Genomic DNA, 26,822 nt, shown 5'->3' on the forward strand with positions numbered 1-26,822 from the left:
AAAACCAATGTGGTGGTTTTCCAATCACACTTCTTAGTTTATCTTTTTCCATATGACGCACACTCACCCTCACATCCTCCTGACCACCTGAGAGCAGAGAAGACACAGGAAGAGCATGAAATGGTTACATTGCTGCTAAGTCTCTGAAGATAGTTTATCTTTTCATATTTATATAATTTTCCTTACCATGCACAAAAACCATTGCCAGCTTAAATGATAGGAGATAGATTTCCCACATGAGACTAGCATTTTTTAACCCTAGCAACACTACCTGAAGGAAATATTAGAACTCAATTGATGAAGCTTGTTGTGGATTTCCCTACCAAAATATCCCTGCTGTTATGAGGACTGGGTAAAGCCTACTCAAAGATGATTTTTTAAATTATTTAAATGAGTATAGCAAGTGACATCTGTGAAAATGTTGCAGAAAAAAAAAGAAAGAAAGAAAAAACCCTTCAAAATTCTCTCCTCCATGAAAACATGAAAAAAACTGGCACAAAGAGTCAGAAACAATATTTTCAGAACACTGGAAATTAAACAAAAGCTTACAGCATTCAGGAGAGGCTTTATTCAAGAAAAATGGCTGAATCTCAGTATGAACAGCGAGCTTTGTGGTGTTTTAGTTGCCCTATTCCCATGCTACCTCTCCTTCTTGGCAATAGCTCTGGAAACCAATAGGTTGTCATTATGGTGAAAATTAGCAACCTGGCAGCCATAGGAGCAGCCAGACAGGGTTAGAGCTCCATCAAATTCTCATTCCTGAGAATTGTCATTAGTTGACTTATCTGGGATTCCTTGGAATATCCTACTTACAAGACTGTCTTTATTAGACCTGATTCAAAGCTTGCCTAGTGTGAAAAGCCTTTTCCCTGGGGCATTGATAGAAAAGGAGTAGAAGTAATTGTTTAATTTCTTGGCTGCTGGAGGCATGGGATAATAGCTGGGGCAAAAACAGGCCAAATCAAAAAGTCTAAAAGGAAAAGTTGCAAATGAGGTATCCATAGTGGCTTTGAAAAGCTCCAAAATATTCCTGGGAACCTATCTAGAAGGCAATGTGTACATGCCCAGGGCTGTGGGCATGATCAGGAAAGATCTGAGTGGGCCTTATACTCTCACCTCTGGCTGACTATGAGGCTTTGCACAAACAGGAAGTGAAGGCTCACATCACCAGCACTGGATAGGAGGCGTTAGTGAAAATATAGGGCTGGCCTGGGCAGGGTCACACACTCTTCCACCAGGAGCCATGAGTCCCTTAGCTGAGAAAAGTTGGTTTCTGGGACGTTAGGAGGCCAGCCTTCTGATGAAGATGCTGAGATGGACAGTCACACAAGGGGCAGTGAATGATGAGATGAGGGTCCTGAGTCATCAGACTGAAGTCAAACCTGGTCTAGAAGTGACGGGAAATGCCCAGCCAGATGTGGGGGTGGCACTAGGCCTGTGGTTCTCAACATGGGGCAATTTTACCTTTTCTAGGGAACTTTTGGAAGTGTCTAGGGACAGTTTTAATTGTGATGACAGGGGGAGGGGGTTGGTGTGCTATTGGCATCTTGTAGATAGAAGCCAGGATGCTGCTAAACATCCTAAAATTTGCAGGACAGCCCCAACAATAAAGAATAACTTGGTCCCAAAAGTCAGTGGTACTGAAGTTATGAAACCTTGGTCTAGGGGTACTGGGAACTAAGTTGGAAAGTCAAATAGGGTAGAAGGGATGGCCGGTGTCAGAATGTACAGAGGACAGTTCATCCTAAAATAGAGCTGCACCATGCATGCCATCTGCGGTTATTGCTGGTGACTGGCTATACCTGGCTCTCTGAGAGTGCTGGGTTCCCTGTTGTAAGTCATGCCTGTTCATATGTGTGCTTGCGAGACCTGGTCTGTGATTATTGACAGAAAATGTCTTGAGACCAGCAGCTGAGACATGGGAACCAAGGTGGAGATGATTTGTGGTATAATGGATCCTTAGTTTGGGTCCTAAAGTGTTCAAATTCTAGTTCTACCTGGCTGAGTGTTTGAGGTGTGCCCCAATATCCACACAGAGCCCCTTGGCAAATACTAGAATATTTACTGGTTTCAGGTATTTAAGAAAATCTCTGCCCAATCATTAACTGAACAGAGACTTCGATGTCACACATGAAAATGAATACAGATTTTACAGAATTAGTTCAGAAAAGTCACTAAAAAAACAATCAACAATAAAAACAAATGGTAACAAGTATTGGAGATAGAGGAGAATCTGAACTTCAGAATTGCCACATTATGTTATTTTAAATGTCCAGTTTTCAACAGAAAACTATGAGACATTCAAGGAAACAAGTATGACCCATGCACAGAAAAAAAGAAAAGAAGAAAAGCAGTCAATAGAAACTGTTGCTGAGGAAGCCAAGATGTTGGACTTCCTAGACCAAGAATTTAAATCAGCTCTTTAAAAAATGTTCAGAGTTAAAGAATACCATATATAAAGAACCAAAGGCAAGTATGAGAAAAACTCTCATCAGATAGAGAATATAAATAAAGAAAAATTATATTTAAAAAGGGCCAAATATAAATTCTGAGTTGAAAAGTATAATAACTGAAATGAAAAATTCACTAGAGTGGCTCAGTAGCAGATTTGAGCCGGCAGAAGAAAGAATGAGAGACCTTAGATATAGGTCAATTGAAACTATCCAGTTTGAGGAAGAGAAAGAAAAAGAGAGAAAGAAATGACAAGAGCCTTAAAGACTTGTAAGATACCATTAAGCATACCAATACACACATAATGGGAGTTCCAGAAGAATAAGAGAGCAAGAGGCTGAAAAAATATTTAAAGAAATTATGTCCAAAGACTTCTGAAATTTGATGAAAAACACTAATCTACACATCCAAGATGATCTATAAACTCCAAGAAATATAAACTCAAAGAGATCCACACCTAGACATATCATAATCAAACTGTCAAAAGACAGAAAGAATGTGGAAAGCAGCAGGAGAAAAGCAACTTGTCACACACATGCAAAACAATCTTCAATAAGATTAATAGCCTATTTGTTATCAGAAACTGGAGGCTGCAATACAGTAGGATGACATATTCAGAGTGCTTAATGAAAAAGACTATCAACCAAGTATACTACATTTATGGCCAACTTATTATCAACAAGTGTGTTGTCTTGATTTGGGCTGCTATGACGAAGTACCATAGACTGGGTGGCTTACAAACAACAGAAATTTATTTCTTACAGATTTGGAGGCTGGAAATCTGAGATCATGGTGCCAACACAGCTGAGTTCTGGTGAAGACCCTCTTCTGGGTTGCAGATTGCTGACTTCTCATTGTATGCTAACATAGCAGAGAGCAGAAAGAAGAAGCAAGCTCTCCCATGGCATTTATAAGAACACTAATCCCATTCAAGTGGTTTCCACCCTCATGACCTCATCTACTCCTAATTACCTCACAAAGGCTTCACTTCCTATACCATGACATGGTGGTGGGGTGGTTAGAGTTTCAACATATGAATTTGGGGGAAACACAAACATTGTTATAGTACTTGAGTCCATAACAAGTGTCAAGACCATTCAGTGGGGGAAAGAACAGTCTTTTTAACAAATGGTTCAGAAACAACAGGCTATCCACATGCAAAAAATGAACTTAGACCCCAAATTCACACCGTATACAAAAATTAACTCAAAATGGATCAAAGACCTAAATATTAGTTAAAACTAAACCCTTAGAAGTTAAAACTAAATCCTTAGAGGAAAACATAGGTGTAAATATTTATGACCTTGGATTAGGCAATGGTTTCTCAGATATGACACCAAAGCATAAGCGACCAAAGAAAAAAATCTATAAATTAGACTTCATCAAAAGTAAAAACCTTTGTGCTTCAAGAGATATCATTAAGAAAGTACAAAGACAACCCATAGAATGGGAAAAAATATTTGCAAATCATATATCTGATTTATGGGATCAGATTACATAAATAATCTAGATCTAGGTTATTTAGGAGTTTAGGATCTTGGAGTTTAGGATCTAGAATACATAAATAATTTTTCCAACTCAACCATGAAGGACAAAACAACCTAATTTAAAAATGGGCAAAGAAGTCAAACAGACATTTATTCAAAGAAAATATATAAATGGCCAATAAGCACATGAAAAGATGCTAACTATCACTTGCATTAGGGAAATGCAAATCAAAACCATGATGAGCTACCACTTCACACCCACTAGAATGGTGATTGTAATAATGAAAAAGGACAACAAGCTGGAATGAAGGAGAAATGGTGCTGCTTCAGAAAACAATTTGGAAATTCCTCAGAAAGTTAACACAGAGTTATCATATGGCACAGCATATACTGGGGGTGCCAAAAAATGTATACAAATGGACACTTTGGTAAACGTTGCTCAAGCAGTAGTTCACCGTAATCAGAAGTGTCTGGACACTGATGGTAACCACTTTGAGCACCTCTCATAACTGCAGAAGTCAGACGTGACTTGTATTCATTTTTTGATATCGGTATATATTGAGTATTACAATTTTAATAGTTTTCCTTTCTTAAAATGTATATACATTTTTGGCACTATATACACACACACACACACACACACACACACACACACACACACATATCCCATGGGATCACATAAAAATTTGTGCACAAGTTTCCATAGTAGCATTATTCACAATATCCAAAAACTGTAAACAACTCAAATATTCATCAACAGGTGAATGAATAAGCAAATATGGTATATCCATACAATGCACTTTTATTCAGCTATGAAAAAAATGAAGTATTGATATATGCTACCACAAGGATAAACAATGAAAAAATTATGATGAGTGAAAAAACTAGACAGAAAGTACCATCATTTTATATGATTCCATTTATATAAAATGTCTGGAATAAGAAAATCCATAGAGACAGAAGGTAGATTAGCAGTTGCCAGGGGCTGGGGTGAGGGAGAAGATGGGGAACGATTGCTAAGGGATATAGGGTTTTATTGGGAAGAGAGCAATGAAAATATTCTGGAATCAGATAGCAATGATAGTTGCACAACCTTGCGAACAGACTAAAACCCAATGAATTGTACACTTTAAGAATGTGAATTTTATGTTATATTAATTATATCTCAACTTAAAAAAAAATGTAGTACAGCATCTGAAAGTAGTATTGGCCATTTAAATCTCCATTAACATTTTCTTGGGTGGCTTTGGGATATTGGAGTGAGAAAGTTGATCTTGGCAATTAGGTATGTTGTGTGAGACACAACTACAAGGGACACACTCACAAAACAACCCACACAATCTAAAGCAAGCACAGGTGCGTCCAGATACTATAAAAATACGTCCACAGTTATTTTCCTGGCAAGCCATTTTCTTTAACAATATCCCCAATCGGCACATCAACCTCAATGTTGTAAACAGTATAACTCTCCAGGCTAAAGTCAACTGGGGTAACCTTACCTTTAATATTGTTTTGTGGTTCCATCAATAATTTACTTATTTCTGAAAACCAACAATCTCTGATTTCTTTTGAAGCTGCCTGTAATTACAGATAAGAAAATACTGTAAGCATCACATCACATGCACAGAGATTTTATTCTCTGGGTGACCTTTAGAATAATGAGACAGAAAACACTTGTCAAGTCATGGGAACACCATAGGGAGAGTAGAGGTCACTTGTGAGGAAGGCATGAGCTCTACCTGCAGGATGTATTTCTCAAGTCCATTTCGGTTGGCAATTTCAAACTTTCTGTTGCTCCCCCTTTCAAGTTGGTGAATTGAAAGTGTCATCAACTGTTGTAAAGAAATAGGAACATTTTCTATATCATCAATTTCCGATTTCAAAATTGTCTGCATCAGCCTATCCTAATCCTTTCTATCCCCAAAAACTCTCTCCTTCCATCTTCCTTCCAAATGTTTTGCTGTGTACAAGGAGTATAAAGTACAATTTGGTACAGTGTCATCTGTCTTACCTATTTCAGAGGACAACACAGACTACATAGTTCTATATGTAGTAGAGCTGTAGCCGCAACTTTAAGCAAAGAGATCATCTCTCTTTAACACTTAAGTATCTCACAAATCTCTATGGAATGGTAACTGAATTAGCATCCATTAAGAAACATAAATAACAAAAGTTACTATGAATAAATTAACAAGTTTACTCACAAGTACACAGATGTGTGTGTGTGTGGGTGTGTCTCATTGCTAGCTAGGAAACATTTCCTATCTAGGTGAGAGACAATGCTTGGTGTGGACATGGGTTCCTAGAATCCCCAGTGTCACAACGCTTCCTATACTTGTATGCAGAAGAGCCCATGCTCTGATCACTGAGTCTTTCATTCCTCTGCCTAAAGGAAAGAGGGTACTTGTTAATGACTTTGTCCAAACAGAAGGTTATACGGTTCTTTTTCTCTAGTTAGCATAAAGTCACCTCTGTTCCAGCCCTGGCCATGTCTAGGGACTGATTACAGGCCTTAACTCTGGAGTCAGATCTGGGTGTGGATTCTAGCTTTGTTGTGTGGCATTTGGCAAGTTAACCTCACCTCTCTAAGCTTCAGTTTCCTATTTGTAAAAGAACGATAACCATGTTTCTCTCCATAGGGTTGTGCTGACTCCCAGGTGCAATAGGATCCCTTTACCTTCATAGACTTCTTAAAGCTGTAATGCGGAGATGGGCCCTGGTCGCTGGGCTCCATTCGTATCTTACAGAACACTATTCCTCTTTCAAATAGGTAGATTTGCCTCTGGCTGGGCTTAAATCGAATAAAATCCTTCATCTTATAACGATCCTTGTGAATTGTCCAGACGTTGAAAGAGTCATGCATCAACAGCTTACCCAGTTTTCCAACATCGTCCTTTTAGAAACAGACACGCAACAGAAAGACACTGTTAAATTACGTGACAGGGAAAGAACGCTTAAGGGTCCCTTTTCAAATGATAAATCATGCTTATTTGAAGTTTACAATCTTCAAAGTGTCACTCGGGCTAATCCGTCACGAAATCAATTTTGTGAGCTTTACTGAGCATGGCACCATTTAGTTATATAAGGAAATAGTGCAGCGGTGTGAGGTAATAAACATAAAGCATGTTAGAAATACTTGAATTCAAGACATTGGTACTCTGATATTTTGTCTTGTAATTAATTTTAACTAACTGAATTCTATTTCCTTTTCTTTGTTTTTGATACATGACACTACTTAAAAAAGGCAAGAAATTAACATTTTAATTGTGTTCAGGAGAGACAATTTTTGCTGCATTATGGATCTTTGATAATCCATGTTTTCCCTCTGTGTCCTAACAGCTGCTTCATTTGTACGAGAACCTGAGAACTGAGATCTGTTCTGAAAGGAAAAACCTTAGTAGACTTAATCTTCATAACATTGTAATGGAAATTATTTTCAATGCTGTGTTTTTCAGAGTGAGTGAACAGTGTAAAGATAATCTCAAATGACAAAATTTTTTTTAAAAAGTCTATTTGCCTCTCTCTCCACCAGCAAGCCCACCTTTCTCATTGAAAGTTGAAAGTCCAAATGAGGTGGCCCTGACTTCTCTGAGCTCTCTCTAAAGGGTAGGGGAGTGAGATGAGCTGGAAATGTGGTATTTTTCAAAAATCATAGCAGTCAAAGCAGATAATCAAGAATTTATTTCCTTGTATCAAAACACCAAAAGGAAATATTATTTGAACAGGACTAGGACAGAGAAATTTCCCTGAGTTACATCTAGCTGAGCTAAATCCCTACAATTTCTGATGGTTAATACTAAAAATATGTATATTATGTAGAAGTGATTAAGCATTTTTATAGTTTATTGTTTATATTGAACAAACTGAGTATCTTCTTTCAAGAATTGACTATACTTCTGAAATTCTAAAATAAAACTTCGCAAGCAATAAACTATTTCTCTGGTGTTTGTGACACATTTTCTGTGCTAATTTTCTCTTTTTGCTTTGTAAAATTTGCATGTGTTAACGCCTCAGGGAGAAACAATGAGCCAACGAGCCCCAGCTATAAGGTCTTCTTTCCTGAAAGCTTGATGGTCCTGTTTTGGTTGCACAGGCTCAGCTTGACCAGTTTCCAAGACAGATGGGGGGACGGATCCCTGAGGACCCTTCTGTGAGAATGTTTTCACTCCATCCACATCCTTCAAGGAGCCATGCAAATGTAGCCACTTCAGCCCACAGTGATTGCTTTCTCCTGTTTAAACCCTTTCAACTTGTACTATATAGACATAAATAGTATAGGAAATACGTTTTAGTCAAGGCAACTGGCTAAAGTAGGTGTTTCATATTTGCCACATGAACAACTGTAACCAGTAGTTTCTATTGTAAAATGTATTTATACGCTGCCTGATTTCAAAAATTTGACACAGCTTATAAAAATATGTACATTATGGCAGACAGAAAATAACTGAGGAAATTAGGGTGGAGAAAAAAAGATTAAAAGATGAAGAGGTTGTACATAAAACTCGTACAATAAAGACATATAAACTTGCTGCAGACTCAGCTCTGACTTTCTATTCTAGTAGACAGTACAGACAGAAACACAGTGAGTTGCATGATTCATTATGTCGAAAGACATACTGAAAACCAGTTGTTCAGGAAAAGCATGGAAATTCCTGTTAATAAGACGTGAAAGAAATTTCTCCCATGGGTCCTCATAAAGGGTCACTAAGTCAATACTGAGCACATCCTCAAACACATCCCAGAGCAGATAGATGAATGGATTCTAGGTAAAGCTGTTTCAAAGAACACATTTGCCAAATGTGGAGGGATCACTTCATAGTCATAGCTATAAAAGCAATTTTTAAAGAGGCCAGAACAATGGGGGTGCAGGGAAGTCCAGGTGTCCACTCTCTAATGACCTGTAGAGGGCTGGGCAATGTTAGTTAAGATGTCTGCCAAGGCCATGGCCATAGAGAAACAGCTCTGTCCACAGCCCCACTGAAGAGACAACCGTAGGCAGCGATGTTTTTGTCCTTTATCAGCTCTGTACTTTCCTCCCCATTCCATATGCAGCCTCAGCTGTTCACATCTTAGGAGGCAACTGACCAAAGGATGTGACTCCAGTAAGGGGCCATCCCCTGACTACAGTGGCCTGGTGTAAAAAAGATGTCAGCCAGCCAATCTGATCCTTGTCTCCACCAAGGAGAACTGAGGGGGAGGCAGTAAGCAGCAGGAGCTATCGCTACGCGATGCTTTACCAGAGGTCGGGGGTGGAATGAACAGTAAGAAGCAGAGCAGTGAAGAAGATGAGTCACCAGAAACTATGAGGAAGAGGAAAAGACACAGATGGAGGGAAAGAACAGGTCTGTGGGTGGGGAAAGGACTGGACAGCAGGCGCGTACTCATACCTGCACAAATAGGCAGAGCACACAGGTGAGAACATTATTCCCTCCCAGGCCAAAGCCCCAGAGCTGCCAGGAATCCTAGAATTGTCCAGTTCCCACCTCTGTGAGCTGGGCTCTGCTATTGTTCTGACTCCTCCCGAGGTTCCGTGGTCAGCTTTTTCAGGAAGTCTGTCATCACTGGAGGTTACTGAAGGCCATCACTGGGTCTGAGTCCATCTGAAACAGATGAGCTGCATATCCTCCAGGCATTTCGCATAAACTTTTTCAGGACCATGCTTGTGGTGGGACTAAAGAGTCAGGATTCATGCCTGTTTGGAGGTGACCCACTGCCGGGGGAAGCGGGTGGACGGATTCCCCAGAGCAGGACCAAGGATGGACCAGAGGCCATCTTTTCAACCATGTATATTCTTTCTTTCCAATCAGATTGTAGTTGGTCCCAAAGCCAGAGACCACATGTACAACCTCTTGTAGATATTTGTCCCTTAGAAAGTATTTATTTATTTATTAGCATTTAGTAAGTGCCTGGGGGGTCATGAAAGTAAATGTTCAGCACTGAGAGGGAGCCAACGCAGTGCTGCCGCGGCGCTGGGTTGAATAGCATCTCCTCAAAAACTCAGATCCACCCAGAACCTCAGAATGTGACCTTATTGGAAATAGGGTCCCACATGTAACTAGTTAAAATGAGGTCATATCGGACTACAGTGGTCCCTAATCTAAAACCTGGTGTCCTTATGGGAAGACAAAAAACAGACACAGAGACACACACACAGAGAAGACAGTCATGTGAAGACAGAAGCAGAAATTGGAGTGATGCAGTCGTAAGCGAAGGGATGCCACACGTTGCCAGACGCTATTACAAGTCAGGAGAGGAGCCAGGAAGGGTTCTTTCCTAGAGCCTTCTGAGGGAGCATGGACCTCTCGACACCTTAGTTTTGGACATTTAGCCTCCCGAACCGTGAGAGAACAGGTTTCTGTGGGTTTAAGCCACCAATTTGTAGTGAATTGTTCTGGCAGCTCCAGGAAATGAATATACCCCCAAAGAGTTTTTCCACCAGGGACAGAATGTGAGGCGGCCCTCGCTTTGGTGGTGTGGTCCTCACTTTGGTGTGTTGAAGAATCTGATGGATGTGAGCTCAGAGATAGAACAGGGACTACCCCCAAACAAACGAGCAAGTCAAAAGCTGGCATATGGGAAATGATGGCAAAAATAAACTAGCAATGCTACCATTTTCACGTATAGACATCTCTTGGTAAGAGCTCTGATGCAAGAACTTCAAATGTGACTACATGGGCAAAATGAAGAATCTGGCTGAGAGAGTGAATGTAGGGAAGACAGCTTCCTTAAAGAGACCTCTTTTCATTCCTGGAAATGACAGCTATTGTGACAGACCTATATATGTCTTGCACAAAGAAGCAGGAAACCTCCGATAAATGACTCAGCACAAAGCCCCATCCAGAAATGAAAAGCGGAAGCTGTGGGAGAGAGGAGCCCATGATTACAATCGCCAGAAGCAGAGGGGCTCCTTCCCTGCAGCCTGGTACCCAAACAAGTCTGCCCTAGGGCCCCTGTATTCAACACCTACAAGGTGCTGGCATAGGCTACATGCCTTAATTATGACGTATTCTCACTTACTCCTTACAACCTCTCTTAGACATAGGTGTCATAAGGGCAGGAAGATGCACAAGGCAGCTCCCTTGAGTGACTGAGATGATTTACTCAGCCTTACCGCGGCAGCCAACACTATGTAAGGAAAGTGGGATGTAAAATAGAAATAAAATACCTGGCCTTAGCTCACAGTATAAACTTGCAATAAAATAACTTCTTTTAATAAATTATGTAAATTTATTCCAGGAAATAAAAATGTTTCATTCAACCTTTACTATTCAACTTTGGAACTTGTTCCTGGCAAGTCAGGATTTAAAAGGACTCTAAATGTATCTCTATTTTATGCATTGGATTGAAAAAGGGGAAAGTTTTTTGGCAAATGCAGGCAAGTAAATTAGATCTCAGCATTCCACAAAACAACCTTCCTTTTAAAAATAATTTTTTAAAAGTTTTTTTGTGATTAAATAAACTAAGAACCAAGTAAACACAAGGAAAAAGTGTAAATATCAGAAGGGAATTTGTTTTAGTTGTCTTAAGTGTGAATTCATCCACTCAAGTTCAATTTCTTTCCTTTACAAAACCAGGTTGATATTGGATGTCGAGTAGAAAAACTAAGAGGTTAACCTAAAAAAACATACATATAGCATATGACTGTAAACACCCTGTAATAAAGTTCTACAAAATTGAGGCAAAGAATCTCAGGATCATTAGATCTGAGTTAATGGCAGTTGTGTTGTTAGTAAACTCTACACAGAATCAGATGAAGACTGTGTTGAGAGGATGGCACCTTGAATAGGGAGAAAAGAGATCCAAGAAATAGTCTAAGCTGATGCCACTGTGATCTTGGGCAAGTTAACTCTTTTTTCCATGGATCTGTTGCTCAAGCAGAAAGTTGAAAATTCCAATACCTGCTCCTTCATAATTCAATAGGATTATACAAAACTGTCAGGATAAGTTAGCTAATGTATGGGACGTAAAGCAAGCTAAAGTCTTAGCAAAAAAGAAACCTTAGGGTGTATGCCAAAGGTGCAATTCTGAGGACACACGGGGAAAGACAGCTTTTTGCACTTGGTATAACATCTCTAAAATGCTATAAACTCGTTCATCTTATTTGCACAGAAGCTGGCTTGGAATGAAATCAGGGTTGATTGCTATTTACTCACAGTTTAATCATTCTTTTCTCATAACTCCCTCCTCCTATGTTACTTACTCTCAGAATAATAGCTGGGAGTTTCCTGCCCTGTGTCCGGGATATTCGTTTGATTCAGGCAAATGGATATCTAATAGGGGTAGGTGACACATGTTCAGAGATAAGAAGAACAGAATGATGTCCCAAAATGATTAGACAAATTGTTCCCTTGACTTTCCTTAGCCCAAGAAGGAAAAAATTATTACCAAGAAAATGATCTCCTCTCACACACACCCCCTGTGGTTCATGAATACCCTCTTGAATCATGCATCAGTAGTAAGCAGAGAGCACTCTGGGGTCTCAAGGGAATGTGACAGCATCACTGCCCAGATCACCACAAACCCAGTGGGGCTGTTTCCGAGATGTTCTCTAGAGAAATACTAGGACAGAGGGGAATAAAAAAAAAAATGACAGTTTTTTTGCCCCTAATTATTTTGCATGGCTTGATTTATAACAAGGGAAAAAAAGGAAGGTCATTTCCTCTGCCCAGACCTCAGCAGTATGTTACAGTATTTTAATAGTATGTTAAAACCAGGTAAAAATGAAAAGGAAAAAAAGAGAAGGAAAGTGTCTGTGTGAAACATAATTCTCGGAATGCTTGACCCCTGTATGGCAGGCAGAGTAATAGCCTCCCAAAGAGGTGCACGCCCTAATCCCTGGAGTCTTACAATATGTCAGGTTACATGTTGAATGGAATTGTGGTTGTTAACCAGCTCACTTTGAGATGGGGAGATTATCATGGACTATCTGGGTGGGTCCCATGTAATCACAAGAGTCCTTAAAAGTGGAAGAGAAGCAGAAGAAAAGGCTAGAGTGATGCAATCAGAGCCGGAAGAACTCAACCCACTGTTACTGATTTTGAAGGGGAGACAGTGGCCATGAGCCAAGAAATGTGGGTTGGTTTTTGTAAGATGGAAAGGCAAGGAAAGGATTCTCGCCCAGAGCCTCCAAAAAAGGAGGGCAGACACCTTGATTTCAGTCTGGTGAGAGTGTGTTATACTTCTGCCTCACGGAACTGTAAGATAATAAATTTGTGCCATTCTAAGCCTCTAGGCTTGCAGAGGTTTATGACAATGATAGAAAACGAATACACCTGAGTCAAAATCTGAGTGCTTCACAGTGAAACCAGTTGAATGTTACTTATGTTCCAGTCCTCAGGCGATCACACAGTTATGAAGGATGCTTTGCCTGGAACGCCTGGGACTGGCCTGTTCAGGATGAAGCCTAATGCTCGAGTCGAGACGGCTCAACTCCCCGGCACTGCCTCTCGTGGTATTTTCTTTCCACCTTTTGGATGAAGGGATATACAATATATGCTTCTTGGACCTCTTCTGGGATCTGTGGTGTAAAATGGAGTTAGACTTTCACTTAGGACCCATTTTCAAAGTAATTTTCAGGGAGAAAATCTGAGTCAAGAGGAAAGTCTTTTAATATTTTAATAGTGTCATGAGTCAGAAAATTAATTACTCTTTTAGCAATTTCCCCTGGTCATCTATATTCTGGGCCCTGAGTTCTTGGTTTTTGAGTGCATGGGTCAATCTCAATAGTCTGGACCATGAGGAATACAACCCAAGAATCCTGAAAACGCTGAGGGGCTGTTTGGAATCTCATAGCACAGGTCTGTTGACCGATATAGGCTACTTTTCCCACAGTCAGATTCCTTTACCATAAATCATTTTTTAAACTTTGTCACAGCATCTCCTACCTTTGTAATATTGTGCCTGCCTTTCATGTGAAACATGCCAAAACTTGTTATGGAACATGACATACCGGATAACCAGTGACTGCTGCCAGGTCTACGGCCAACTCACAGGACTTGATCAAATCCTCCATCACAGCCAAAGCTTGGTGCAGTTCAGCTAAGAATGCTGAATCCTTGGTCCTCTTTGTCCCATTCTGTGGAAACCAAATGCCTTGTTGGAAATCAAAGGGTAAACCGTTTACCAAGTGAAGAAGGAAAACAGGACAGAGATAAGGAACCGCAGATCCAGCCAGCACAGAGTGTCTGAGGTGGGTACATCGATCTATTTCCCAGCTCCCAAAGAATGGTCGTAAAGATATTTGCTGGTTTATCATCACCCATACCTGTGTACATTATACTAATGAAGAATGAAGCTCATAAAATTATGGGCATTATATTCCTGCTGTATAAGAAACATACTGAGATTTTTTTAAAGCATGAAAAAACACCATTCCCTTTAATTTGGCTGCTCTCTCTTTTACAGCCCTATCCCTGGGGCCTATGGAAAAGTACAATCTGAGTATCAGATTCCTATCTTAATGTGAAACTCTTATTCTTATGGGTAAAACAACACTTAAAACCATCCCAGAAGAGGATATTTGTAAAATCCTATAGAAGCAAAGAGTAGGCTGCCAGGTGGAGGTTTACTAATGATTTACGTGTAAATGCTGTGAGGACTGCATGTGCCACATAGAATCTCCCGCAGCTTTGCACTTCCTCTCTCCTGGCCTCCAAGCCCTCCCCACGTGCTACTATCTTTAAAAATGCCAAAAAGGTAAACCAACGAGGTCTGCACCTCCCGAACATGAAGATTCAACATTAAGTGGAAAAGCCGGAACTGTTAATTCAAGAGACCAAGGTTCAAATTTTACCACTGTTATACTTAGGACATAATACGGATGATTGTTTCAGCTTAAAAGACTTTTGCTTAGATTTTCAGTATTTTATTCCCCTGCTACCTACATAGCACATTTATCTGTTATCAAGTCAATGCAAACAAACAGATTTTGGTTTCTTCCTTTTTTTTTTTTTAACACATCAACTTCTACAACAAAGAACAGATAGCTCTTTGCTGCCCGCCATGTATCCCCACATCTTTTTGTCCTGTACTGCATGATGTCAGCAAAGGGTTGTGCATTTTCTTAATTTCTGCCAAAGTGCTGGGGATTAGTATTTTTGGATCCGAGATATGAGTGACAGGACTGGTAAGTGGAGCCGAGCATGCTGCCTCCATTAAACAGTTTGTCATGGATTCCTACCTTCTTCCTCAAAATAAATATGCTCCAGGTCCTGGTGAAAGACAGCAGACTCTCACCTGACTTAGTCACGTCATCAGTAAAGGATTAAACATTCTTACATAGCCATCTTTCTCTTTACCCAACACTTAACACTCAACTTCTTTTTAGAGACTCAACTGCTCCTATTCTCTCTCCTTCCTAGTTCTACCTTGATCATGTGAGGCTCAGAAAAATCCTTACAAGTATTACTGAAGCCCTCTGACTTGGGTTAGCTCTCCTTGCTCCAGGCTATAAAATTATTACCTGTGTCTGGAGCTTCTTCTAAGTTCAAGGGATCCCCACCACACATTCTGAGCAGAGAGGGCATGCAAATGACTGCTAACCCTGAGACATATGCCTCACATTTTTCTTGTTAAAACCAGAGTATTCAAGAGGAAATTGGAAAGAAACTCCACTGCTAAACCAGACTCCTTCCTCATCTGGTTGGCTGTCATTTCCTCCAAGGGAACCTTGACTGTCTCTCTTAAAATTCACACACACACACACACTTGGAGGGGAACAGGGCATAATGTATACAAATTAAATATATAAAGAAATAAATGTAAATCATTCACAATCCTACCATGCAGGAAAACCACAGTAGAGATTTTATCATATTTACCTCCAGTCTTCTATGTTTGTATTCCTGTTAGAACATTTTTATGTGAAAGGAAGAAAGCATTACTATTTAATCCTGCTACAAATTCCACTTTGAATTGCCTTTAATTTTTTTTGTTTTTTCTCCTGACTATGAACTATAGGATACGTACAATTTTAGAAAATTTAGACAATAAAGATCTTAAGCAAGGAAACAAAACTGTCATAAATCCTCCCACCCATGGGCAAACTCCATTAACAGTTAGTTATATAAAACAATATTTAACATCCAGTACCTTAGACGAACCTCCTAGGTCACCTGGATCTATCTCCAAATCCTCAGGAGACTTAAAATCCAGCAGACCCTGCATTAACCCAAAAGCCTTATTGAAAATCAAAAAATAGAACGCCAACTAAATCTACTGTGCAAACAACGTTCAGACAAAGTAACTGAGAATGTATGTGAATTTTTCATGAGTAAGAGGGAGCCCCACCACACATTCTGAGCAGAGAGGACATGCAAATGACTGCTAACCTTGAGACACAAGAATGAATGAATGGCATATGAATGAAAGACTTCTTTCCACAAACATAGAATCATATTGGACATACTACTTTGCAGCCTGCTTTTTTTCACTCAACAACATATCATGAAAGTTTATTTTCTCATGGTATTATATATTTTTAAAAACATGGTTTTGGTTGTGGCAGTGCTGCATTCTGTAGATAAATCATAATTGATTAATCTCCTCCATTGTTAAATATTTAGGTTCAACAATTTTTCCGAAGGATAAATTCCTAGAAGTGGAATTGTCAATGTTAGGAGTTTTCATGCATATTTCCAAGTTCTGTACAGAAGGACTATGTTCCTGCCCCCGACTTAGGAAACCTTGTTTCACTTGCTCCTAACCTACACTGAGTACTACCATTTAATCAAAAGTTTTGGCCAATTGAATCATCAGAGCAATCCTACCTTACTGTTGTTTTAATTTGAATTTCTTAGATAACTAGTGAGGTAGAACTTTCAAAAAAGTGTTTGCTATTAGCGTTTATTTTTTGGTAAATTGCCAATGTCCCTTGTTCTTCTTTCTTATTAATTTCTTTTTTCAATATCAGCTTTATTGAGGAATACCTGATGTATAAAGTTGTTAGCTATTTAAAGTGTACATCACGATGATTTAATACACTTACACTGTGAAAGGATTCCCCCCAACTTGTTAACACAGCCATCACCTCACATATTTCTCTCTTTTTTTGTTTTTTGCGAGGACAATTTAAGTTCTACTCTCTTAGTAAACTTCAATTATACAATACAGTGTTACCAACTGTAGTTGCTATGCATTACATTAGATTCTCAAACCTTATTCATTTTATTGCTGAAAGTTGGTACCATTTACCAATCGCTCCCTATTAATTATTTTTTAAAATAGTAAACTATTTAACTTTTTTTTAAAAGAAGAAAAATGAATGTTGCTCTTATGATTGGAAATGCTCTTACACAGGAAATCAGAATGAACACCTATTCCAGAATATCCTTGCAATAAGCAAAACTTACAGTAAATAAATAACACACCATTTTCCAAACCATACCTTGATCAAATAAAATCCAGGCAAGAAAAATTCTCTACATTAAATTCGATAGTTTCCATCCATCACTTAGCCTATTTGACAGAAATCATGAGCTTGATGAAAGTGAGTTCCTGCTATCCCTACATATATGTATTTCTAGTGTTTGCTGATGATAATATATATCAATATTCTCTAATTGACTTGTCATGACTCATTAGACATTCTGTACTCAAAAAACTCTTGGTCATGATTATTAATGTTTACAATATCTCAGATAAGATATTAAGCATCTCATAGATATCATCTCTTTTGTTTCTTATTATGAATTTCTATGTGCTCACTATTAAGCACGCTAAACATTTGTCACACATCTTGCTAATATAACATTTTCCCCAATTTTTCATGACTTCATTTTTAATGGTATAATCTATCATTCCTTCCCCTTTCTTTCATGCTTAGCAAAGCTCTCCCACATCAGGATCCCATGATCCTTTCTAAGTGGTGAGGCAGTGGGTCCCACATCCATACTCTCAAAGAGGCCGATGACAGGCACTGCAGAATGAGCTCGTTCCTCAGGGTGGAGAAAACCACGGCGTTCTTGCTCTCTTCTCAGCTGTGCCAGAAGTTTGAACTTGTTTTTCCAGGCACCTAGCAAGCTTTGTGATGGGAAAAACTGTTCTGCCCTGAGCAGCCCTCCCACACCTCCCCACAGATCCCCAAGGAACATTTTATAGTGATTCTGTCTCTTGTTTCCTCAGCGACATAAAGCCAGTATAATCTTTTAAGTATTTTTAACATGTATTACCTCATACAATGCTCCAAAAAAACATACCAGGAAAGTATTATTACTACCTTCATTGTACAGATGAGAGGCAGAGAGAGGTTATGTGACTTGCCTGAGTTCACACAGCTGTCAGAGCCCAGATCCACAACCAGGAGTTCTAACTCCCGAATCTGCGTTTCTAATTACTATGCCCTACAGCCTGCTGTATATGGTACAGAACTTAGCTATTGTGTCAACATCACTTGAGTAGGAAAACCTGAGCCCTTCAGTCCCCGATGCATCAGGCCCAGCGAGTGAAGACCCCACCTTAGGTCCTGCCCTCTCCTCAATGAGCCCAGTGGTAGGACTTCATGACAGTAAGGATAGGACAGTCAGAGGACTATGAGGCCCTAAGTGAACGCTGTATCTAAACATGCTCACAGGTACCACTCATGGGAAGAACCAATGAGTCATCATCCTCATGCAGACACTAACGTGACATCTTCATGTATATAATGGTTACAGGTCCTGGGAGCTCTCTCCATGCATCACTCCCTGCTCCCCCAGCTAGCCTAAGGAGGAGGTTCTGGTATCCTCATTTTACCTACAAGAAAACCAAGTCCAGCCTCGGCTGGGACTGCTGATGCAAAGCTGAAAGGGGTAATGTTTTCTGAGAGCAGAATGCTGGGCCATGAGCTTAACTTCCCCAAGCCTCAGTTTCTTCACACTCTAGAGCCTTTCTGACACATCTGATTGTGGGGATTAAATAAGAAATACACGTGGGAAGGTACCCAGTAAATAGCAGCGGCTCATTTTGTTGTTGTTGTTGTTTGTTTTTGTTTTAAGAGGTAGTAGCCACTGGGCAAGAGCTGCTTATAAAGGTTAATTCAAAACACAACCTGGAGGAGTGGCCCAAACCTTCGCCTCAGCTCACACGTGGGGAAGCAGCCTTGATAGCACCTCCTGTCCTGTTTGGGGTGTGTGGGAGAGCTCTCCTGTCTGAAGCTCCTTGCCAAACGACGGTATCTTACCCGGAGGTATCTTACAAGAGAATAGAGGCCTGGCTGCCTCCCCACCCTTCCGGTTGTCTGCAGTGAGGCTGCATCTGCCTTCCCCACTTTGCTCCCAAGGACCTCTCCTCCCCTAAACCAGGCTTCTTAGAGATTCATGCCCCGGCTGCATGCTAGACTAGCCAGGCTCCCAGGTCTCTTTCAACTCTTAGGATTCTTGGGTCTTACCCTTCATGGAGGAGGACTGCTTTAGACTTGGAGGACAGAAAAAGCCCAGAGGATAGTCACCTTCGTGTTTGGAAGACAAAGTCACAACTCTACATGTCTCAGGAAAAACGCAGCACAGCGCAGGCATCTGTTTTCCCCACATTGAACAGCACCATCTTACTGAGTTTACCTTCAACAGCGTCTGGTATTTTATAAGTCTCTGGCTTGGTCCTCTAAGGTACTTAAAGAGAGGGAGATTGTGATCCAATTGGCGCTGGCATACCTTTGAAAACCAAACAGAAACAACAGAAAACAAAACAAACAACACACACAGAGAACAAAAGTGGCAGCCTTTAAACACAAGAAAGGAAACGGGCCCTTCCTGGACAGAGGCACAGCTGTGCTGACAAGTTGTGTGTTGTTACTGAGTTGTCCAGTCCCTCAGGAACAGTGTGTGGAATGAGAGAAAGAGCAAAGGGGACAACTCGGCTAGTATTTTTATAGGCAACCCAGGAAGCAGGACCATTTATTTCTTTTAGAAAGCAAGTCCACTAGAAGACAGTGGGGCATTTCAAATCCTTCTGAAAAGGAGGTAGCCTGTCTTCGAGTTGCAGTGTGGTAGGGTGTATTCAGGTCATTTTGAGCCCCGAGGGTACATGATGGCTTATTGATATCATTCCAGGGAGCCCCAAAGTGTAACCTTTTTCTGATATTTTCCATTTTAAAACCCATCCTAGAAGAGAACTCTGGTTTTTTCACGAGGCTACAGCTGCACCTCACAGCCCTGTCCCGCAGAGATCCAGGGCAGTGTTGAAAGCACTGGAAGCAGTATGCGATTTCAAAATAGGAGAGACTTTTAATGAACATCAATCCTAACACTAATTTCTCTGCTTAATTCATCATTTTGATATCTTTAAAACTTTGATACACATAAACATTTAAACATTGTTCTGGGAAAACAATTTGTGGGAGACCTTGTAATCTCAACATTACCCCAAAGTAGGCACAGTCTTGACACTCTTGCCAGATTTCCGTAGCTCGGGGCAGATTCTTATGGTATTTAAAATATATTTGAAGATCTTCTTTCTGAGTGGGAAAAAGTAGAACAAATTAATCGGTAGAATTTTTCAGGACAGGATAATACAAGTTCATTCATTCAACAAGCCTGAGATATTCAATGTATGAGGAAGTGGGGGTGCACAATAAACAACTTTATGTTGGGATGTGTGTGTGATACGGGGACACCAAGAGGGCTATGAATAACCAGAAGCACTAAGCACAGATACGATCAAAGTGCTGTGAGAGCAGTTTCAGGACTCAGGTAAATAAAGAAGTAAATTCATGAACAGGAGTTGGGTTTTATCTGTATCATTCCTCCTTTGCTCTTTATTCAGGACACCAGTATCTCCCCAAAATAGTTATGTTTTTCTTTCTAAAATAGTTCTGCAGTGAGTGTTAAAACTAACAGAAAGGAGTGATGGCCCCTCCTTCCTCTCTTCCCACCCTCCCTTTTTACATCATCATGACACCAACTCTAGGGAAAAACCTAAGAAACAACCACAAGAGAGAAACACCCCAGGTGGAAAATGTGGCAGTTTGGACAAAGCAACACAGATCTAAATCACGTGGGCAAGCCCCAAAGCTGCAGCTCTGCCTCAGACATCACCTTCAACCTGCAGCGCAAGATTCGGAGAAGGAAAAGGCACATGACTAGCTCAGAGCTAGAGATAACAGGGATTCCAAGCTCCTGTGCGACCCATATTCTCATTGTATCAAAGACTGTGCGAGGCGGCCCACATCTGCCAATACCCCAGACAGAAGGGCTACCGTAAGTCTATGGAGTCAGCTTGCAGTTTCATCCGCTCTAGCAGGAGAACCTGTGCTTGCCACAGAGCCCATGCTGCTCCGGCAGAGAAGCCCAAGTGGCCACTTCCTTTTAGATTTCAGTGTCCCTATCTTTCTGCTAAGGCCAACTCTTGATGTCCTTCATGTGGACATGGGCTATTTTTCCCCTCCCAGCTTCAACTTTGTCTATTCTACTTCCAAACACATTGCTGCACGGAATGATTTCCATTTCCGTACCTCTTCCCCTGTCCTCATGGATTGTAAGTGGTCATTTCACCATAAGAACTACAGCAACTCTGTCCTTTGCTACTCCCTCCAGGAAAAACCTCTCTCTCTCTCTCTCTCTCTCTCTCTCTCTCTCTCTCTCTCACACACACACACACACACACACACACATAGGAAGAGAAATGTACAGACAGGTTAAGAAACTAGCATAATAATTCAGAGCTTGACAATAATACATTCATGCTGCATTCACTCAAGAACTACCTACTGTGTGCCTTTGATGTACCGGCACCATGCTAAATATATTTGTTAAACTCAGTGTCTCCCATAGCATCGTAGCCTAGACACAGGGAACATTCCTGCCATCCTGAGGGCCAGGCTTATAAAACATTACAAATTGATGAAGGCATCCCACCCACATTTGGTCTGTCAGAGCACAAAAACATTGGCCTTTAGCTTCTAAAAGAATTCAAGCATTCACTGCTTTCAGCACTCACCACCGGAAGATTCTCAGAAGCTGAAGGAGACTTTGGAGATCCAGCTCCCCACCCAGTGAAACACCCTCAACAGTCAGCCATCTTTCCCCAAACTTTCCCAGTAACAGAGAGGGGATCTGGTGCTCTTGCTGGGTGCTGAGCTGAAACCTGTGTTTCTGAAACCTTCATCTCTTGGTCATGTGCCCGTACTTTCAGCAACACAGAGCATTATACACTTTCAAGTACCAAAACGCAACCTTTGACCTAAAGTTGCTCTTCAGTCCAAACTTCCTTAGAGAAAGGATGTGCACGAGTCAGCAGCATATGCAAGTGCCCGATTCCCCCTACCCCCTCATAGAATAAAGCAGGAGGCTAAAAAATTGCTCATATTCACACAGGGAGACATGATTGGTTATTAATTAAGACTGTGGGCACTGGTGGTGGGTGATCCAAGTTCAGTTCTTGGCTTTGTCAATTACAAACTATATCACCTGAAGTCAGTTACTTAACATTCCTACACTTCAGTTTTCTCATCTGTTAAGTGGGTTCACAACAGCACTCAACTCCTATGATTGCTGTGAGATTAAATGAGATAACATACAGAAACCTCTCAACAAATGCCTGATACATACAGAGTACCCAACCAATGGTAACTATTGTCAAAGCACTTTTTATTTTGTAGAACCCTCCTGCATGCATTATTTTCTGATTTCCACAACAAATTTACATATTAATATTATTAAGCCTGTTGTATGGAGGAGAAAAGTGAGACTCCACGGGTTTAAGTGACTTACTTGAGGTCATGCAGATAGCAAGTGTCTTGACTTAGATAAGAAATTACATTTCCTGAGTCCCATTGGGCAAATGGAACTCAAAGGAAACCACTAACAAGTATTATTCTATGTAGAGGTTGGTCTCTGGGGCAGAATCTCCCTGGATGCTATAGGCTACAGAATCTGATTAAAACGCTTGGCAGGAGCAGTATTTTGAAATTTAGTTCCATAATGAGTGGTATTCTGCAAATGCTATTGAGAAAAGGTAAACTGCTATACTAAATAAAGGATGATGGGCCCACCTTGTAGTCTAACAAACATAAGTCTGCACAGCAGCAGTCAATTCCCTCAAGGATTCTCAAAGATTAGATAATTGTGGTTTTTAATTACTCCATTTGTCCCAGAGTCATAACTTTGTGCTTCATAAGAATTTATTACCTGTATTTTGTCTCCAACATCATAAATCATATAGGATTATATGAGTTCTGACAATTAAATTCGTGAACTTTTTGCAACAACGTTGTTAACATTTTTGATATCAGCGGGATTATTCATTATGAATTTGTACCAACTGGACAAACAGTTAACCAAGATTAATATCTGGAAGTGCTGAAAAGTCTGCGTGAAAAATACGAAAATGACCTGAACTTTTTGCCAGCAATTTATGGCTCTTGCATCACGACAATGCACCAGCTCACATGGCACTGTCTGTGAGTTTTTAGCCAGTAAACAAATCACTCGCCTAATCTGGCCCCCAATGACTTCTTTCTTTACCTGAAGATAAAGGAAATATTAAAAGGAAGACATTTTGATGACATTCAGGACATCAAGGGTAATACAATGACAGCTCTGATGGCCATTCCAGAAAAAGTGTTCCAAAATTGCTTTGAAGGGTGGACTAGGCACTGGTGTTGGTGCATAGCTTCCCAAGGGGAGTACTTAGAAGGTGACCATAGTGATATTCAGCAATAAGGAATGTAGCACTTTTTCTAGGATGAGTTCGCGAACTTAATTGTCAGACCTTGTACGCAGACTTTGTGGTCTGCATTAATGATTTCTAAGGTGTTTCTCAACATGGGGGACTATAAAATGCCTTGTAAAACTTCAGGAGAGGAAATCTTCCAAGAAAAGATGTTCAGTTGGCAACACCCTGACCATTTCCTCATAGTTGGATAATTTTTATTGGATAACATCCATTTTTCCGCACTGGAATTCGGTCCTTTTCTCATTCAAAAATTTAAATAAGTCTTTGCAATAACAACATAAACAATTATAGAATATTTCTAAACTCTGAAACTAGATTTCACATTGGTAGTTTGATGAGTGCAAAATTGCAAAATAGTATAAAACATTAATAATGGTATACAAGTAATTCAAAAGGAAATTAATCAGATCGAATACAAAACAGTTTTTAGTGTGCTATCTTGAATTCTAGCACTTGAAAACCTCTCACGGGACTGTGGTGGAAAGCCCAGAGAGGGCCACAGAAGGGGCTTTTTAAGCTAGTCAGGAGCTCTGTAGGTTGAAGGCTTTTTGCATTATGTCGAATACCTTGAAACCTGGGGATTTTTGTTTGCTTGCTTTCAGTTTATCACAAGTACCGCTCTTAAACTGTATCAGTCATAATTTGGGTTGTTGAAAATTTTGAAGTTGTTTGATCTGTTGTCTCAGCATCACAAAAAGAAAAACAAGGAAGTGCATGAAAAGAAGGGCTAGCCAGGGGAGAGAGAAGGAATGGGAAAGACTTAGAGAGCGGAAGGCACCCAAGGGTCTGCATAGTCTTCCTACAGGGAAGAAAGCATTTGGTGGGGAATAGTGTTGGGTAAAACATTTCTCTGTGGCAGCGCCCAGGGAGAACTACTGGCCCAAACAGCCTATTTATTGCCCAAGGCAGAGGTGGAGAAGCGAGGAGAGGGAAGTGGTGTGTGCAGTTGGAAGGGGAGGTGGTCAGAGGTATGTTGCTGTAGGATAGGACATTCACAAATTGGGTGCTAAACCAAGATTTAACATTTTCTAACCACCCTCTATGCTGTAAAAAATAAAATGGAAGTAAATACATTGGGGGGATTTTTAGTTTAACATCAGTACTTCTCTTCAGAGCGTAAATATAGCTAGTGAGGAATGTAAGTGTGATTCTTGTCCTAAAGGGGTTAGCTTAGTCATTCAGAGTCATTCGGGTCACCTGCTTTGGGTTGCCCGGGGGGCCAGTCTTTCATTTACCGGACTTTGCGAGAAGCGAGGCTGGTAAGTGGCTCCCACCATCAGTGTGAGCTCAGACAAACTGGACTCATATCCACTGGGGGACATACTGCAAAAGACTCCTGCTTTGCACTCAAAAGGCAGATAGAAGTTTTCAGATATTGGTGTTTCTGTTAGTCCTTGTTACGTACACAGAAAATTAAAGGCTGACTTTAATCACAGTTATTTTAAGTTATTGGGAACACAGACTTACTCTCTTGAGAAAGCAACGTGCCAGAAGTTCAGGGTTTTCAATGCACTTTTCCAATTCTTTTAGAAAAGTCCTAGGGAAAGGAAAGTATGCTTTGATTTTTACACATATGGGGTTACAATTTCTTTTTAAGTAAAATCATATGAGGTTTTAAGAGGTGCCTAGAAAAATGTTGTTTTCCAGGCTTTATTGCTCTTGACTCATCTTCAACACACTGACTTGGAAGAAAAAAATGTAATCTGTCACATTACTAGGACGCCCTCAAAGCACCCACAGCTGTTCTGCCCGTTCTAAGCACTAGCCATAGACAGAATGGATGCATCCAGGCTCCCTATGACATGATAAGAATGTTAATAAAAATTGCTGCTGTTGCCACTGCTACTACCAATAATCACTGAGCACTTACTATAAGCCAGGCATGAGCTAAGTGCTTTGCAAACAAGATCTCATTTAATCCTCTACCAAACCTTGCAAGATAAGGTTTGGTTAATGTGAAATCTGAGGTTCAAAGAGGTGGCATAATTTCTCCAGGGAAAGTAGCAGAAATGAGATTTTTACTTCAGTTTTGACAACAGATTCAGAGAGATGACATGTAGTCAGGATACAACTGTGGTTCTTTTCCTTTCCATTAATTAGATGTGGATTTTGAGGTCATTATAGTGAGTAAAGTGAATAAACAAGGTGCAGTTTCCTCATCTGTAAAATGAAAGGGTTGGAAGATGATTTCCAAAGTCCCTTCCACCTCTAATTCTCTGGAATGCAGCACCCAAGTAGCCATGGGCTAAAAGGAGCACTTGTTGAAACAGTTCGCATTTTTTAACTCCCTAGTTCCCAGCACTACCCTATGATAATAGGTATGCAGATGTGGTGTCTCCATCATCTTTGTATTCCCAATGCTGAACGCAGTGCCTGAAACCAAACAGGTGATCAGTAAATGCTAGTGTAGAAAGAGATAAATAAGAACTCAAATGAATACAACATTGGTGCCTGACCCCTGGCACACACTCCATTAATGTCCTTTCCCTTCTTCCTTAGGGATCTTGTGGCACGAGAATTCTCCCCTCCTTCTCATCCCAACCCAACCCAACTCAACCCATTGACTCTGGGCTACTTACTTAAGCCTGAAAATATCTAAACACTTTCATCTCCAAATTCTATCAATGTGGTTTCCATCTGTCTCTTACTTTCCATTTTTCCTGATAATTTGAATTATCATATATACCTGTTGTGGAATTCGTAAAGTTCTTCAATATTCCCAAAGAGAAAGTCCTTCTTATTCTGAAGAACATCGGGAATCAGATGCTTCAGCCAAATAAAATCCATTGGAGTGATATATCCCTGCAGAGGTGGAAACAAGGTAGGTTTTCCAGATAGGGACATTAAGAGATGATCTGAATTAGCTACTCCAGGGAAACAAACTTTAATAAAATAATTGGGGAATATAGTACACATATTCCCTGAAAGCCATTCCATCAAACACTTTCTTTTGATATTATTTTATTCATGTATCCATCTTCAGTTGGCAATGATAATTAAATGGCATTTTTATAGAAAGAACAAATGTATTTTGAAAATGTTTGTGTTATACAAGTGTGAAAGGAAAATATTTACCCATCATGTTATGACCTGACACAATTACTATTTTATTATACTACCTTCATGATTTTTTAAAAGCTTATTTTATATGGCTATAATCTCAGTATATATATATACATATATATATATGTAATTTGTATTGTTTTGCCATATACATTCTAGAGTCTGCTTGTAAAT

At 40.1% G+C, this 26,822-nt stretch overlaps 1 protein-coding gene across 13 annotated transcripts in view; it reads right to left on the reverse strand.

The window, feature by feature from the left end:
* The window catches only part of MCF2L2 (MCF.2 cell line derived transforming sequence-like 2), a 209,650-nt gene that overhangs the window by 21,948 nt on the left and 160,880 nt on the right, over positions 1-26,822 (reverse strand). For 10 of the 13 annotated variants that reach the window (XR_012494951.1, XR_012494952.1, XR_012494953.1 and 7 more), the window contains 9 exons: positions 26,272-26,387; positions 25,053-25,122; positions 20,275-20,367; positions 19,472-19,564; positions 16,029-16,097; positions 13,888-14,013; positions 6,616-6,831; positions 5,678-5,770; positions 5,438-5,516 (listed from right to left, as the gene is read on the reverse strand). Coding sequence is in view for 10 of the 13 variants with exons in the window: in XM_074328532.1 (XP_074184633.1) it covers positions 5,438-5,516; positions 5,678-5,770; positions 6,616-6,831; positions 13,888-14,013; positions 16,029-16,097; positions 19,472-19,564; positions 20,275-20,367; positions 25,053-25,122; positions 26,272-26,387 (955 nt within the window). In the remaining 3 variants the exon portion in view is untranslated. The remainder of the gene's footprint in view (positions 1-5,437; positions 5,517-5,677; positions 5,771-6,615; positions 6,832-13,887; positions 14,014-16,028; positions 16,098-19,471; positions 19,565-20,274; positions 20,368-25,052; positions 25,123-26,271; positions 26,388-26,822) is intronic. The other 3 variants (XM_074328529.1, XM_019735801.2, XM_074328544.1) reach the window with 1 other exon arrangement.

This window comes from Rhinolophus sinicus, linkage group LG01, assembly GCF_036562045.2.
Source record: "Rhinolophus sinicus isolate RSC01 linkage group LG01, ASM3656204v1, whole genome shotgun sequence".
In the NCBI taxonomy this organism is placed as follows: Eukaryota; Metazoa; Chordata; class Mammalia; order Chiroptera; family Rhinolophidae; genus Rhinolophus; species Rhinolophus sinicus.